The 15,919-nt window shown below is 51.5% G+C and overlaps 3 protein-coding genes across 3 annotated transcripts; 1 reads left to right on the top strand and 2 right to left on the bottom strand.

The window, feature by feature from the left end:
- Nucleotides 1-790: 790 nt before the first annotated feature.
- COQ4 (coenzyme Q4) lies at nucleotides 791-6,908 on the bottom strand. Its single transcript, XM_054174159.1, has 7 exons — nucleotides 6,783-6,908; nucleotides 6,467-6,725; nucleotides 5,917-6,013; nucleotides 4,222-4,324; nucleotides 3,750-3,879; nucleotides 2,770-2,863; nucleotides 791-2,176 (listed from the first exon to the last, which is right to left on the bottom strand). Exons 1-7 carry the CDS (start codon nucleotides 6,906-6,908, stop codon nucleotides 2,014-2,016), a joined length of 972 nt encoding a protein of 323 aa, XP_054030134.1. The 3' UTR covers nucleotides 791-2,013.
- TRUB2 (TruB pseudouridine synthase family member 2) lies at nucleotides 6,907-11,870 on the top strand. The gene is made up of 8 exons (XM_054174582.1): nucleotides 6,907-7,003; nucleotides 7,101-7,229; nucleotides 7,367-7,441; nucleotides 8,501-8,562; nucleotides 8,842-8,923; nucleotides 9,451-9,523; nucleotides 9,968-10,104; nucleotides 10,754-11,870. The coding sequence occupies exons 1-8, from the start codon at nucleotides 6,907-6,909 to the stop codon at nucleotides 11,041-11,043; spliced, it is 945 nt and encodes a 314-aa protein (XP_054030557.1). The 3' UTR covers nucleotides 11,044-11,870.
- Nucleotides 11,871-12,374: 504 nt separating this feature from the next.
- On the bottom strand, nucleotides 12,375-15,647 carry SWI5 (SWI5 homologous recombination repair protein). The gene is made up of 5 exons (XM_054174160.1): nucleotides 15,412-15,647; nucleotides 15,218-15,266; nucleotides 14,549-14,670; nucleotides 13,355-13,449; nucleotides 12,375-12,919 (listed from the first exon to the last, which is right to left on the bottom strand). Exons 1-5 carry the CDS (start codon nucleotides 15,645-15,647, stop codon nucleotides 12,855-12,857), a joined length of 567 nt encoding a protein of 188 aa, XP_054030135.1. The 3' UTR covers nucleotides 12,375-12,854.
- Between the last annotated feature and the right edge of the window lie 272 nt (nucleotides 15,648-15,919).

Consider the following 15,919-nt stretch of genomic DNA (forward strand, 5'->3'; position numbering starts at 1 on the left):
GCTCCGCAACGCGACGGGGAAGCCGGGGCTGCCGCGGTGCAAGGCGGCGTTGATCCTTAGTGCTGATCAGGGGCGAGTCCCGTTTTGGGAGTGGGGCTGGGGACGGCCCGAGTTCCTCACGAGCGGAGAGAGCTGCGGGGCACGGCGCCTCCCGGGCACCAAGATTAGTGCGCACTGAGCCCTGCAGAGCCGCAGGACGTTCTATAGCTGCTGCTGTCACAGCAGCAAAACAGCCGCACGGCACCACTGCTGGTGGCAGCGGTGGAGCTGCCTCTTGTCCACAGCGAGTACGTCCCCTCTCCTAGAATCATTTTCGCGTGCTTTGTACCTGCCACAATCATCCGCGCTCTCTGCCTCTGCCGCTTCCTCTTTGCAGGCAAGCGGCGGCTGCAGCGAGCAGGGCCCGCGCTGGCCCTTGGATGATCTGCTGAGCAGATGCAGTTGCACCACCTGCCGCTCCTGCTGCGCTGGCACCAGCCCACGAGCAACGCTCAGCTGCGCCAAAGCAGCACAACCGTCAGCAGCAGCCCGACTACTGCACAGCCACGCTAAATAACCCAAAGGGCAAGGGAATCCTCTTTCGCAACCATCCTTTCCTGCATTTTCTCGACTGCTGCTCGCTGCTTCTGGAAGCAGTGAATCTTTGCTTCACTTCAGTTTAAGTATCCCAAAGCTCCAACGCGATTCCAATGCAGAAAAGCACATTTTTGGACCAAACACTTCTTTCATCTCAAACAGTGCAAATAGGACAAAGCGCCACTCTCTGCATTTTACTGTTTATATGGTACCATTTATTATCTGACTGAAATAACTCCAGAGGCCACAGACATACACAAGCTCCGTTTGGGAGAGAAACCTGGAGTTTGGTAGGTTGCAGGGGGGATGGAGGGGAAAGCTGAAAATGAGGAGGGGGAGGGTGCAGGAAGCAATCCTGTCCTTCCGTCTGCTCTTAAAAGTAAGGGTAAAGTTTCATATCCCACTTGGAAGGGGAGATGGGGCTCAATGAGAAAGGTAACAAGCCATGAGCTCCACTTTTAATAAACAAGAAGGAATTTCAACAGTCAACCCACATGCACAGAACCTATGGCTCTCTGTCCTTGCATTTGGCAGCTACTGGCAGTCCAGAGCCTTATGTAATTAACTCAAGACAGCAATTAGCTCCAAGACACAGTGCAAGCAGACACCCTTCCTGTGTTCACAGGATTCAGCCCCTTATTCCTGATTCGGTAGCTTTGCTGCCCAAGGAGGGGACAGTTCTTACTGAAAATCCAACACAATCATACAGATTTGAGCAGTTTTCATGGGGAGGGACTACAGGGAGAGACAGCAGACTGGGAATAGTTCTCAAACAGCCAGTCCAGCAGGGATAATACCCAAAGGATTTTCCCTGCCTGCTTCCACGAGCATGCAATTGCACACTACCTGGTCTCAAAGGTGTGAGGCACATCCACCACAAGATCAGTCAGGCACCAGTACAAGATGGGATTTCACTGCTGCACACACTGAACCTTCTCCTGGGCTGCTCTGTAAAACATGTGTTTAGCTCCAGTCCAGGGCAGCCTCCAGGCTTTAATTCTTGATCTTACTGGGGAGGCTTGGGGGGGGGAATTTACCTACACAGCCCTAGAACTGCAGAAGTTTGCCACTGTGAGTTGTAAACCAACTCTGCTCTCTCCCCATCCCAACATTTCAGAGCATCAGTGTGGAAGCCCTGCTGTCAGGGGGAACTAAGCAGATAGACCTGGCTGGCAAAGGCACACTGAGACTTGTCATCCTTCTACTGAATTAGAAGCAGCAAAACTGGTCAAGTTTTGTCATGGCACAGGGAGGTGCCACTTAGCCTCTACCACCAAGAAGGTGTCAGCTCATGGCAGAAGAACACTCAGTCCTCGGGTCTGTGGCAGCTGGTAGCTGAACAATGCTGCACTGCCAGGCAGGAGGAGATGACGTGTGCCAGGGGACAGCTGCTGTCTGCCAAGAGGGATCCCCTGTCCCCTCCCTATGTTTGAGCTCTCACACTCGAACGTCTGGGGGAGGCAAGATGCCGATCTCCTCCCGCAGGGACTTCACTGGCTGTTCCCAGCGCTGCTCATAGTAGACATTCAGGATGCAGCTGGCATTGCGCCCATTCTGAATTGCCCAGGGAACAAGTTGGGTGGCCAGGACCTGCAGCTTTCTGGAACAAATACAGGAGGTGATTTTTTATTTCCATGTTCTGTTTTTGATTTCCTTCTCCAAATGTCCATGGCAGGCAGATGCCAAACCTTTGTGCTCTATGCATCCCTCCACCCTTCTAGCATCCCCTCAACAGGGGAAACAAAGGCACAGAAGAAGACAGTGGGCAGGGAAGATTAGTTGGTAGCAAACTGAAGATGAGACCTCAGGTTCTGTACTTGCCAAACTGTACTGGGCCACCAAAACAGATGTGCTGCACCAGAGAACAGCCACCAGCATGGTGAGGGTCCTGTTGGCCCTCAACACATGCCCAGACAAGGGCAGCCAGACCTAGACAGTGATTCTCCTGCCTGGCACAAGGACATTCTGTACTGAAAGCAGATGGAACATCAAGTTCTGCTTCAGTGACCAAGCAAAGCTGTGCTTCCTGCTGTCACCACTTCCCTAGGCCACGAGGACAGAGAAGCAGGTTCACACAGGGAATCCCTGACTGACTACCACCTGCAGATGAGTGGTGTCCCCTCTTCATCCCCAAAGGACATCAGAAAGCATCACCCAGGCTGGTGCGTCCCCAAGCGGAGACTCCCTTCTCACCGTGCACTGAGACGGACAGGGCCAAATGCTGCTCCCAGGACACACATGGGTAGCCCTGTCTGGACAGCTTCAAACCACTTCACCACAACCTCACCTGGGAAGGAGAAAGAAGCCTGTGAGTTGGCAGTGTGCCTGAGCTGAGAGCCAGCCCTGGCTATGCAGTCCTGCAATGCCAGCTGCATCACCTGCCCCTTCCTGAGGACGGCTACACATGGACTCACATCCAACATAGCAGGACTTGAGAATGCTTCCCAAGTCGGGCAGTGGTCTTATCCTGTGCCAGGATGAGCCTTTTCATGCACCACCCTCCCAGGAGGGATGAGCCTGGGGGCCCTGGGGGAGCAGCACCCCACAGTCAATACCCTGTGAGCTTGGGAAGTGTGTCCCAGGCAGGCTGGTTTGCTGCAGACCTTTAGTAACGTAACTGCGAAAGCGTGACCCCCGGTGCAGCTCTCCCCATTTCTCAGCACAGGACAGACCTTTGACATATGCTGCCAAGGCTCAGCCAAGCCCAGGTAGGAGACCTGACAGGCTGGTTCCTGCAGGCTCCCCAGCAAGACTTGACTTGTGACTTGCTATTGAGTCAGACACAAAACGAGGACAAAGGACACAGGCAGATGCAAGTGTAAGAAGCAACTCAGGAATCCCCCACTTCTGCCTTTGCTCAGAGCTTGCAAAACACCTCTCCCACTGTACCACCCTCACTTCCAGGCAGCAAACACCCACCTGTCTGCCCAGCAGCTGCCTATGCCCAGGGCTTGAGCTAAGCATTTCCCAAATAGGGGAAGGTGACATCCCATGGCCTCTGGATCACCACAGAGCCAAAGACGCAGGACGGTGATGATGCAAACCTCCTCACACAACAGCTTGGGCTGAGGATCAGAGTCTGACCAGCCCAGCCTGCTCCATTCCTGGGAGAGGCAGACAAGCACCATCAAAAGGGTCAGGCAGCACAACCCTCTGAGCCCACTACTGCTCACCTAGCATATTGGTTGGCATGCCCAGCAGGGTATGCATCAAGTCGTGGACTTCGCGGTATCGCTGGATCACATACGCCAGCTCTTCATCGTCAACAAACTTAGGCGGTATCCGGGTGTCCGGAGAAACCTTCTGCAAATCCAAACAGATCCAATTTGGTCCCTTCTGAACCAAGTTTCTGGCCTCATTCTCTGATGTGCAGCAATACGTGGTCCCCTTTCTAAGTACAGTTCCCAGCTGCCAGTGATGGGGGTCAGTGTCATTCACACAAACAAAACGCAAGGACTGCACAGCACTGGTGACAAATCCAGCATAATCCAATGCCCACCATCTCATCCTATCCCCTAGACTCTCTCTCATTCCTGAAGGATGCCCACATTTCCACATGGCTCCATTTTCCCTCTTCAGCAGATTCATGCTTCCAGGACAGGGCTCGGCTGCAGCCATCTGCACCCTACAGAAGCTCACACTCACATTGTGCTCCAAAAATCGGACGTACTCTCGTCCCAGGGAGCCGTCCGGCAGTCCCTGCAGCCTGGCCATGTCCAGGGTAGAGAGACGGATGCGAGGCCGTTCCCTGAAAGCAAAACACAGCTCAGGGAGTCTCCCACTGAAATCCACAGTGGGCAGTCCTGGAGAAAAGAGCCCTTGGATATCTCCATCCCCTGCCTCTGCCTTTCCTGGGTATTTTCCTTGCTTTGATCCCAACTGCTTGCTGCAGGGCTAGCACAATCTGTATATCTGTTGCTGAGGGTGGGACACAAATGGCTTAAAGGATCCACTCAAAGCCTTGGCAACAGAAGAGCTCCTGTCTTGTGCTCCTGTAAACTCTCTGGTTGGAAACACGCTGGTGTTCTTTGCACAGAAATACTGCTGTGGTGCAGGCTGCCAATGAGGCACAGCCCCCAGCAACAGTGAGCCCTGGGGCAGCAGAGCTCTTTAGCATCCCTGCAAAGCAGCCAGAGCTTCAAAGGAACAACCTTTAGAAGGGGAGGGAATTTGTTCTGTAACAAGGTTTAATTTCTCTCCCGTTCAGAATTTCACCATCAGCCACATGGCAGCCATGCACAGAAAGGCCTCCTCTCCAGGTTGTTGGCAAACTGTGCCCCACAGCTCTGGAACTAAACAAAAGTCCTTTGATTTCCACTCACAGGACAAATTCTTTCTGTGATAAAAGCCCTGTAGTGGATCCAGGAGGAGTTACTCAACTCCTAGAGCTAAGTGCCAGGGAGATAAGCATGACTACCACCAGACCCACCCTGGCTGCAGACATTTCTTTGTGTCTTTGGTGTCAGAGGATCTAATCAGCTTGGTTGGGTTTTTTTTCCAAGACTTGTCTGCACAAACTTAGTGACTGCAAATCCCTGCAATGCCACCATCCCTCTGTGCCTTTGCTGTTCCCTCTCCCTGGGCAGCTCCTCTGGCTCTTGCTCCCATCCTGGTGCTTTGCTGAGTCAGCATCCAGAGCCAGGATTAGGCTGCTCTTCACAAACATATGGCAAAAGGCAGCTTTTCCCCAGCCCCTATGTGGTACAACTGAAATGATACACAAGCATCAGGTATGACATGTAACAAGGAACAGGAAGTAGGCAAAGTAAATGGGCAGTAGTATCTTGGTTTATAAGAGACTCACAAAGTCCCTCCTGGCCCTCAACCTTGTAGACATGGAAGCAAAGGTGATCAAGTCTTAATGAGGAAGACAAGTGTCCTCATTTCACAGCTTGGAAAGATGCTGTGGGCACTGTGAAAAAAGATACAAAGGTGCCTAAGGAAGAAGCAGACCAGCAGAGACAAAGTGGCCAAAGCAACAGGTACAGGTGAGAAATCCACAAACGTGCTGAGCAGTGACAACTCACGTCCATGGCTATCTCCCCTGCACCTCCTGCTGCATCCCCTTGCACTGGCACCTGTCAGGCCCAGCACTTGAAATAGGGCTGGGTCCAACAGCTGCTGTGCTCTTGCCCCTTAGACTTGCTCACCACTCTTGCAGTCATTAAAGTGAAATAAACAGCCTGAAGGGATAGAGTTAACAAAACATCTATGCTGCTTTGAATCTTGGGGATGCAGGGCTCTCCCCTAATGGGGCCCAAAAAATGTGCTTGGCCTCATTGTTCCCCTCTCCACCACAAAACATGTGGGAAGGGAGAACAGGGATGTGGAGGGACGCACTGGAGGATGCGGTAGCCTTCTGGGTGGTGTTTCATCTTGTCTCGCAGGCTGGGCAGGGCAAGGCAGCCTGTGGTCTCCCCAAGGACTGCCACCATGTCTGAAAGAGACCAGAGAGCGACACAAAAGTGGTTTGCACAACTCCCAGATGTCCTCAGTTGGCAGGTGCGAAAATGAGGCACCAAACTCCAGGCAGGATGCCGGTGGCAAAGCAAGTAGCCTCACAAACCACGGATCTTCAGCCTCGAGGCTGCTCTGCCCCGTGTCACATGCCGGCAGGGATGCAGGAGCAGGGATGAGGCGGGAGACACTGAACGGGGGTGAGACGGCACCACAAGGGGGCAGCAGGTCACTGGGGGGCGGGGGAAGGAGTTGCCTCACCCCGGCTCCACCACAGCCTCCTGCCCTGGGCTAGATTAGATCTCAGCCCTACACTTGCCCCATTGCTAAACGAAATAAACTCCTTTGAGAAACTTTAAGGGGGCACGGAGCAGCATTTGCTGCCCGTTAGTAAGGACTGTGGGTGGAAAGAGCTCCTCCCGGATCGACTTACCGTGTCTATAGGGGTCATAAAGAGCCATGACTGCCGAGCCGGCGGCCAGCAGCGCCTTCTGCAGCGGGCTGGTGGGGATGTGCCCGGGGTACAGTTGGAAGGACATCTCCTCTTCCTCCCCGCTGCGTCCATCGCGGGCCCTCAGCTCGGTGCGGCTCAGAGAGGCTCTGCCTGCAGGAAAGAGGAGATGAGGGAGCGGCCCAGCGCCCGCGGGGCACGGGAACGGGGCGGACACCTCCCGGATGCCCTCAGAGCTGCCCTGCCGGGGAGCGAGACGACCGGGCTACGGTTCGACGAAGCGGGGAAAGGCACTTGCCTGAGGAACCAGGATCCGCTCGCAGCAGCAAAACCCCCGCCTGCACCGCCGCCCGCCGCATAAGCATCGTCCCCTCTCCCGCCTGCCCCGGAAGCGCCCGGCGGGGCGGGGCGCGCAGGGTGGCATGGCGGCGGTACCGGCTGGGCTCTTCGCGGTGTACAAGCCGGCGGGGGTGGCGTGGGTCCGCGTCCGTGAGGCGGTGGAGACGCGGCTGCTGCGCGGTGAGCGGCGCGGGGGCCGGCGATGGGACCCCCACCAAAGCCCATATCCGGGGGGAGCTGCCGGCCGCCCCTGACCTCCCCCCCGGTTCTCTTGCAGAGCTGAACGCGGCACCGGGCCGTGCCCCACGGCAGCACGTCCGCTTCCTGCCGGCTCCGGCCCACGATGACGGCGAGACTACGAGGCTGGTAGCGGTGAGAGTGCCGGTGCTGGCCGATCATCCCCTCGGTAAGAGCCGCCGTGGGGCCTTGTCGTGCCCGGGGTGGGCGGTGGGAGCGCCGGAGTGGTGCGAGGTTGGGAGGTCTTTACGGTGGGAGGCCCGGGCAGGCGCTGCGGACCGGCCCCGACTCTTGTCTCCGTTGCAGTCCGAGGCCAGCAGTTCAGGCGGCTGAAGATCGGCGCGGGTCACCGGCTGGACGTGAAGGCCTCGGGAGTCTTCGGTGGGTCTTGTCCTGCGGCGGCACCGCGCCATGCCGGCTGCGATGGGGGAGGTTTCCGTACGGGGAAGAAGCGATGAAGGTTCAGTGGCGGCGCAGCACCACCGGCCGCGTCTCACGACCCGTAGAAACGACGCAGCTTAAACCCTGCTGCTGACAACCCCTACCCCAGCACACGGAGCTTTGCTGTGAGATATCAAAGTCTTGCTGCTGGAAGGTGGCTGTCACATAGCTCCCTGTTTCCACTCCACCGCTTGACTTGGCCTTACCGTGGCTGGCATTGCTAAGCGCTTGCTCTGAAGTACCCAGGTGGAAAGTTGCAGGGAAACCAAAGAACTCCACTTACAGCCTTACAGTTTTGATAATCATAGAATTGTTAGGGTTGGAAGGGACCTCAAAGATCATCAAATTCCAACTCCCCTGCCGTGGGCAGGGACACTTCACACTAGATCACGTTGCCCAGAGCCACGTCCAGCCTGGCCTTTAAAACCTCCAGGGATGGAGGTCACTGCTCATACAAGGCTTCCAAAGAGACACAGCCCCTAGTGTACGCCTGCAGCACTGTGTCAGTGCCTGTCAGGTGCGGAGTTCTTCATGAGAACTGTGAGAAATGCAGTGGTCCTCATCTGGCTGATCCCACCATGCTGAGCTGGGATACAGATGACAGAGCAGGCTGCAAGGAGGTGACCATGACCACAGCTGGGCCAAAATGGCCCTAACCTGCTGAGCCAGTGGTTGTTTATTGAGGAGTTCATCCATGCTACACTTCCCTTTCCCACAGCCCACCCCGCTGAAGCTCACTGTTTTATCCTATTTTTAACAGGTGGCTTTTTCCCAATTGCTTTTCCCATCCACTTCAAAGATACAGCATTCTGTTCTCTTTGCTCCCATCCTCTCTCACACAATTCGAGGTGCAAGAAAATGTCTCATCACTTCCCAGCGTCCAGGGCTCCTACAGAGACATGAAGGCCAGCCAGAGATCCCATTAGCTGCTCCCTTGGGTTCCCACAGTCAGGAACTTTCTGCGTGGCTGAATAACTGCTTCCCCTTTCTGTGTTTCAGTACTTGGCATAGGCCATGGGAACAAGCTCCTCACTGACCTGCACAACTGCCACCTGACCAAGGTAGGTGTCAGCTCTGAACCACCTCAGAGTATGTGAGTGCAACTGCACACTTGATTCCTGCCCATCTGCCCTTGTGATGGTGATTCTGCTTTTGAGTCTCAAACCTGCCAATGCTTGTGATAGCTTTTAAGGGTCCATAATTTCATGTGAGCATCCAGATGTGGCCATATGAGCAGAGGATGCTGCCGGTCACAGCCGGCACTTTCTAGCAGCTGCAAGGCAGAACTACTTGGATTGCTTGGGCTATCTGTGATAAATTGCACTCTGTCCTTCTTCAAGGTTTACACTGTTGGTGGGCTGTTTGGTAAAGCTACTGATGACTTCTCAGACACAGGGAAGCTAGTAGAGAAGACAACGTTTGGTAAGAAACCGAATTCACATGTTTTTTAAAAAACCCAGGAGGAAACACCAAACAAACAGCACAGCAGCCCCGATGAAAGGCACATCTCCTGCATTCCAGTCGTTGTTGTTACACATGGCCCACGTGCAGTCCTGATGTGTTAGCTCATCTGTTCTAAATGCAACCACAACACGTACAAAACCAGTAGCAATCTTGATCACAGTGGTTGCTATTGGATCCAGCTCTCTGCACAAAGCATGGGTATAGATAGCAGTTAGAAAGCATTGAAAGAAACTCTTCAAACATCTGGTATGAGAACCTGGAGCCAACATCTTGAAATCAATCATGAAGGGTAATTCTTCCCTTTGTAGTTCTGCATGGTGCTGCTCTGTGCATTAACATTACAGCCAGAAGTGACTTGGCTGAAGCCACTTCAGCAGTTCTCATCAGCCTGCCAAAGGGGCAGTAATACCCCAATGGCATATTTCAGTCTCGATCCGGTTTCTGGATGGATGATGAAGTCTTTGTTTCTATCTCTATAATTGCAGATCATATCACAAGGGAAAAGCTGGAACGGATTCTTGCTGTCATTCAAGGAACAAATCATAAGGCCCTGCTGATGTAAGTGGTCAGATGGGACAGATGCGGCCGACCTGATCCAACTGCCATTTGCTGGTCTTAAAAACGAATGAGATTGTTTGCCATAATCAAAGTCTTTAAAGGTTGGAGTGCCAGACAGGTACAGAGAGAAGTTACTCTGAGTGCTCTGTGCTCTGGTGAGAAGTTGCAGTGAAGTGTCCTCCTGTCCTGAAACCTCCAGGTATTTTAGGACTTATTAGTTACATTAGTGCCTACAAAACCATCCTGTGGACGTGACTAAGTATCTCCTTCCTAAACCGTGCTCCTCTACTGAAAGTACACATTCAGCATTAAAACTTATGCAAAGGCTTAACACATAGGCAGTTCTACGGATAAAAATTGCAGCTCTGCTTTGTTGGGGGTGGAGATGTTTTGAATCCCATTGAAGAGAAGTGCTAAGTGTCTGCTCCCTTTCCAATGTTCCAGGCATTCCGGCATTGATATGAAAACACAAGAGGCATATGAGCTGGCTGTCAGAGGGCTGATTCGCCCCATGGGAAGAAGCCCTCCAATAATCACAGCGATCCGCTGCCTGCAGCTTGCGCTTCCAGAGTTCCAGCTAGGTAGGACCAGTACAAAATGAACTGGGGAAGTCTGAACAAGAAGTCAGTGAACTTCAGTTTCCTACTCGTGGTTTCATGCAAAACACTTTGGTGGGAACTGTGTATCAACATGTAATTGGCCATCTCTGCAGAACATTGAACACTTTGTAGTGTCCAGGGGCACCAAAGCACCACCTTGGGTGAACTCTTTACTGCAGTGGAAAGGCTTTTTTTTTTTTTGTCAGAACCCTCACAAAACCAGAGCTGCTTTATAAATCAAACCAGCTGTGCACCTAGCTGATAGGCTTTTCCGTGCCAGTTTGGATCTTAGAGTGAAGCGAGACAATTTGCGTAGCGAATACTTAAAATTTGTCCTTATCCCAAGGTTTCAGTGCAATGCAATTCAGCAGGGCTTTTGGGTTTGTTTTGTTGGTTTTTAAAAACAGGGTTTGCTTTCCTGCAGCCACCCTCCTCACAAATTATTTATTAAGAAAGTACCTTTTCTTACCCGCTGTGCAGTCCCTACATGTCTGCATTGCTCTCCTGTAGGGGCTAAGGACACCCTGCAGTATTCCAGAACACCAAACCAGTGCTTTCAGCGTAACTCTGAGTGATGTCTGGATCGTGTCAACACTTTCCTTCTTCTGAAGGAATCTCTCTGTCCTTCTAGAAATTCATTGCTTGCATGAGACTCAACAGTACCTCCGAAAAGTAGTTCATGAGATTGGTCTGGAGCTGAAATCATCTGCTGTGTGCACACAAGTGAGAAGAATACGTGATGGTGTTTTCACACTGGATGATGCTCTGCTGAGAACCCACTGGAATCTGCAAAATATACAGAATGCAATTTTGGACTGTCAACTTAAAGTGAAAACAGAGTTAGAGAGAACACTGGGCCTTCAGGCTGATAGGCATCTTCACGAGGTAGATGTGGAGAAGGCCCAGGCTGCAGAGAGCTGAGCTTGCGCTGTGAAGGAGCCTCCATAGGCAGTTTGCAGGACACCAGCACGGCAGCATGGTGGGCAGCACGAGGAAGGTCAGTCGTAGTCACTGCCACTGTTTGAGATTACTTTAATCAGAGGCATTTTTTTTCCAGTGGCAGGCTGTATATTTTTCTTTTTTAAGCATGGCAAACAGTTCATTAACAAGAGTTAGCTGTACCAAAATTCCTGTTGACTTCAGGAACATTAGGTTGCTAGGGGTACAAAAACCCATCCCCAAATTGTTCAGCAGCGGGAACCAGATGGTGTCTTAGAGAGCTGTATTCGCTTGATCATACTGATTTGTTTGTTCCTGGCAGCATAACTTAGCTACTATATGGATTTTATTTTCCCTCTGTTATACTAGAGTATTTGATTGCCATGGGCCCTGCCTTAAGTTACGTAAGAGCTCAAAATCAGAGGGATGTGCTAGAGAAAACAGCCTCTACAAAGCAATGCAAGGGAGTCGTTGCATCTAGAGTAGGCATCTGTGACAAGGAAAGTGGCTTGCAATAGGGATTGATGTAGAAGATACATAAGAAGTAAAACTGAAGGTAACCTAGAGGGAAAGAGGCTGGCTCTTGGCTCAGTACTTGTTCATGAGAGCACTGACTCATTAAAAAAGGCACACAGCCGTTTTCCTGTCCCCAGAGGACCCAAGGATGTTCAGGGGTCTTTGGTGTCCTGCTCTGCAGCACCTCCACAGGAACAGCATGCACTGCCCTCCAGTGAAGCTCTGTAAGCTCTAATACCATTTTTTCTGTAAGCTCATTAGAGCTGAGTCTGCCATGACAGAAATACACTTTCTAAATTTAAATATCTGTGAAGTTACGCTTGCCTTTATTGCACTCAGGATTCTTCCAGCTATACACTTAGCTAGCAACTTCAGAGCTTTATTTGTAGAAAGCAGATTTGTTCTCTTCCTCTTCTGGGTTTGCACAAAGGCCATCATATCTCATCCTCCAGATGAGTCATTAAAGTGCAGGAACTCCTCAATGGCAGAGTGCAGTCTTCTCCTGAAGCACTCCAGGAGACACAGACTTGGACCCTAGAATGTTCCAGTGGGCTTGGGTTTCCCTGCTCTGCACAAAGCAGCCAGAACAGCTGTGGAGCACATCACCATGCCAGCTGCAGAGCCACACAGCTTCCCCAAGGGCTGTTTTCAGGCTCCTGCAATACTTTATAGGCTCTGAGAGTGAATTACTGAGAAATGCAACAGCTGCTTTATTCAGACTGCACACTTTCACATTTTGCTATTTATTACAGAAAAGATAAAAAGCCTCTAGCTATGCCAGAGCAGTCAAGTACAAAAATGCAGACCACCCCAACTTATCCAGACTTCATCATAAACCAGAACTAAACCCCCAAACCACCACTTCAGCCTTCTTCCCTCCCTTCTTCTGAAGGGTATTTTTCTTTCAGAGCACCTGTTACATTGTGCATTTGTGTGCCCTCACTTGCTTTATCCATTCAGTAGCCAAATAGCCCCTGATGTTGTAAAGTGAAGACTCCATGAGAAGAGTCTTATCATCAACCTGAATTACAACCTTTCCAATAAAAAATAAATACTGTTGATCAAACAGCAAGCAAAATTAGCCAAAGTTCTACATCTTTTTCCCACAAGCAGGAAACAGCTGATAGATTCAACAACTCTCATGTTCCTGAACTTCAAAATGAAGCTGTTGACCCATACTCTGTTGCAATTCTGCATGGACACTTCCAAGGCCAGCTCTAAACTGGTAAGACACAGAAACATAATCGTGCAGGATGTGTCAGTGCTCAGGCTCAATGCTAGTCACTGAGCTCCAGGTCATATTCAGGGTAGAGCTCCTTTGTAGTAACCCCTCGGATAACAGCTAGAAAAGAAACACAATTGCTTTTGTTAGCCACAGATCAGGTTGGTCAGAAAAGTCCTGCTGTCCTTCCATTAGACCCTACCTAGCTTATAGCACCTCCCACAGCTAAGAAACCAGTCCAAGGTTTTGCAGCTATGCTCCCCACTTGACTCAACATTTTTATTTATTTTTAAGCAAATGAAGAACAAGAATTACTAAGACTGATCAAAAATATAAGTAAATGACAATTATTTCACATGTTCAATTCTAAATCCAGCTGAAACCAGAACATATCCCAAGAAAATAATAACAGAAGCATTTGTGCTTGTACGAGTGGATGGGTGATCAAAGCCTAAAATTGAAGTTTTAGAAAGATCTCTGCCTTCATGGGACAGCAGCTCCTGTCTACATATAAACACTGAGTAGGGAGTTCTTAACAGCTTTGCCCTTTCTTACCCAGCTTGCCCAGCAGCATCTGTCCAGCATCTTTAATATCATTATACTCATGGAGCAGAGAGATGCGCTGCTCCAGTTCCTCCAGGTTGTAGCCTCTGTAACAGTAAAACCAAAAAGGTCAAAAAAAACCCAGAGAGTGGTTGATGCTGCTGCTGAGCTAGCATAGCAAAGGGTATTTGACACACCCAGGCCTGGCATGTCAAAAGCAGAATCTGAAGGCAGAGAGTACAGTTGCTGCAAGTCATAAACATGAAAGCTACAAATAAACATCCTCATTTTGAGTGTTTTTTACCACATCAAGACTTACAAAAAAACGGAACAGCCAAACCCAAAACCCCAACAACAATGTACCTGAACTCTCAGAATCAAGTAGAGGCAGGAGTAGGCTGCAGTAAATTCACCTTACACACATCTCTAATCTGTGGCTAGGGGAAAACAGTTAGGAAGGCCTTAATATCAGGATCCTTGAGGATAAAGCAAGAAGTTTTTGGAACAGACTTTTGTTGTTCTACCATTTCCTTTCTATGCATTACACATTACCTTAAAAAACATCACTGCTTTGCAACAAATAACCCACAGGAATTTTCTCTGTTCAAAAAATCAAGCAGCAATTTTACCTCACAGAAGTTGGTAAGCAGCAGCTGTCAGAGGGTGTCATTAGTTGTACTACCTTACAACTGGCACTCATCACACCAAAGTATTCTACAGGCCACTGGGCTGCCTGGAAAACACCCATTTCTTGAACATAAAGGTTTAACCCACTTACCCGCAAGAGAACAATTGACCAAGATGGGAAAAAAAAGGAGACAGTTTGATCTGGGACTACGTTTGGCAGGTGATACAGGTCATGATGTCAATTCTCACACAAACAAGCACTTCAGCTAGCATGATGTAATATCACGATGGTTAAATCGGTTTACACACAATTACCTCTGCAACACCTGGGCTGAAGTTTAAATCCTCTTAACCAAGCTCCTAGTAAAACTTGGTTTGCTTTACCAGATTTGGAAAGAACTCCCCCTTAACAGGTCTCATGACTCAAACCCACCCTGTAATCCACACTGTATAACACCATCTTAAAGATGGCTTTACAAGAGTTCAGCTTTTAGCTCTAACTCCTGGATTGTATTTTGTTCTGAAACTGAAAAAATCATTGAGGTGTCACAATGAACACTGAGCTTGCCAAGGACCTACTCGGACAGTAATTGTGTAATTTCCTGATCTAGAGCGAGGTCTTTTTGTTTCAGCTCTTCAATTTCACATCGCAGGGCTTCTTCACTGGCTCCATTAGGTTGGCAGGACCTTGGAGATGGGATCTGTTGAGCACAGAATATAATTAACATTAACTCAGCTCTGGATGAGAAGCTACAATGCTGTAGAGTACTTATCAGAACATGCTGTGTGTCACCGGATAAAAAAAGGAGGAAAAAAGGCAAAGTAACACCACCACCACCACTCACCTCCCCTCCAAAAAAACCAACTATCCAACTCTTGGACAGGTTGGTGAGGAAATTCAGGTGAAATATTTATCAGTTCATATAACATTAGCCTTTTCCCTATCTGCTCTACAGCATGCTGTAGACTTACAGTGCAAAGATAAAATAAAAGTCACAACTAGGCTCTTAAGAGGGACCGCTGCTATGACGCGGGGTTAAACCGCGGGGCCGGCAGGGACTCGGGCAAGGAGCAGCTTCATCCTCCACGAAGTAGGCAGCTCCCACCGTGCCCGGCCGAGCCGCAGCAATCGGGCGAGCGCCTGGCGGCGGGTACGGCACCACCGTCGCCGGGGCAGGCCCCAGTCCCACTCTCGCGTGGAGCCACCGAGCAGGGCCCACTTTCCCACTAGCCTAAGCAGGCACTAACCGGAGACTTGAAGCCCACGGTGCCGCTCTGCCGGCCGCCACCGGAGGTCCTGCCAAAGAAGAGGGGCGCCACGTCAGAGGCCGGGCACCCCCGCGGCGAGGCAGGGCCAGGCCGCGCAGCCTCAGCGGGGGCGCAGCCTCAGCGGGGGCGCAGGCCGCGGCGCAGCGAGGGGGCAGAGGGGAACCGGCTCCTACCTCCTGTGCAGCGCCCGCGCGGGCGGCTGTCGAGGCGGGCTGGTGCCCGCGCCCGGCGAGATGCCCTCGGCCAGCGCTGCGGCCGCCCTCCCCCGACCCGCGCTGCGCCGCGCGGCACGCCGGGAGCCGTAGTTCCCCCGACAGGGCCCGGCGTGGCCGACAGCGCGGGAGAGCAAGGTTCTCTGTGCGGAGCTGCAGCGGACGTTAACGCGGGGCAGGACACAATTGTCCTGCATCCCCAGCAGCGTGGGCAGCAGGTGGAGGGAGGGCACTCTGCCCCTCTGCTCTGCTGAGACCCCAGCTGCAGTGTCGGGTGGAGCTCCGGTGCCCTCAGCACAGGGACAGGGACCTGATTGTTGGGGCGGGGCCAGAGGGGGCCGCAGCAATGAGGCGGTGGCGGGAAGCCCTCTGCTTTTGAAGCCAGGCTGAGAGCGTTGGGGTTGTTCAGCCTGGAGAAGGGTCCAGGGAGACCTTCTGGTGGCCTTTCAGTACTTAAAGCTGGGGACAG

This window comes from Dryobates pubescens, chromosome 29 (assembly GCF_014839835.1).
Source record: "Dryobates pubescens isolate bDryPub1 chromosome 29, bDryPub1.pri, whole genome shotgun sequence".
Classification (NCBI taxonomy): Eukaryota; Metazoa; Chordata; class Aves; order Piciformes; family Picidae; genus Dryobates; species Dryobates pubescens.

Excerpts from the sequence above, each read along its gene's own strand:
- TRUB2 (XM_054174582.1), top strand. The coding sequence starts at position 6,907 with ATGGCGGCGGTACCGGCTGGGCTCTTCGCGGTGTACAAGCCGGCGGGG. Across the intron at positions 7,004-7,100 it reads GGAGACGCGGCTGCTGCGCG|AGCTGAACGCGGCACCGGGC; the intron begins GTGAGCGGCGCG and ends GTTCTCTTGCAG. Across the intron at positions 7,230-7,366 it reads GCTGGCCGATCATCCCCTCG|TCCGAGGCCAGCAGTTCAGG; the intron begins GTAAGAGCCGCC and ends TCTCCGTTGCAG.
- COQ4 (XM_054174159.1), bottom strand. The coding sequence starts at position 6,908 with ATGCCACCCTGCGCGCCCCGCCCCGCCGGGCGCTTCCGGGGCAGGCGG. Across the intron at positions 6,726-6,782 it reads AGCGGATCCTGGTTCCTCAG|GGCAGCTCTGAGGGCATCCG; the intron begins GCAAGTGCCTTT and ends GCTCCCCGGCAG. Across the intron at positions 2,864-3,749 it reads CATGCCAACCAATATGCTAG|GTGAGGTTGTGGTGAAGTGG; the intron begins GTGAGCAGTAGT and ends TCTCCTTCCCAG.
- SWI5 (XM_054174160.1), bottom strand. The coding sequence starts at position 15,647 with ATGCAGGACAATTGTGTCCTGCCCCGCGTTAACGTCCGCTGCAGCTCC. Across the intron at positions 13,450-14,548 it reads ATTACACAATTACTGTCCGA|AGGCTACAACCTGGAGGAAC; the intron begins GTAGGTCCTTGG and ends TTACTGTTACAG. Across the intron at positions 12,920-13,354 it reads GATGCTGCTGGGCAAGCTGG|CTGTTATCCGAGGGGTTACT; the intron begins GTAAGAAAGGGC and ends TTTCTTTTCTAG.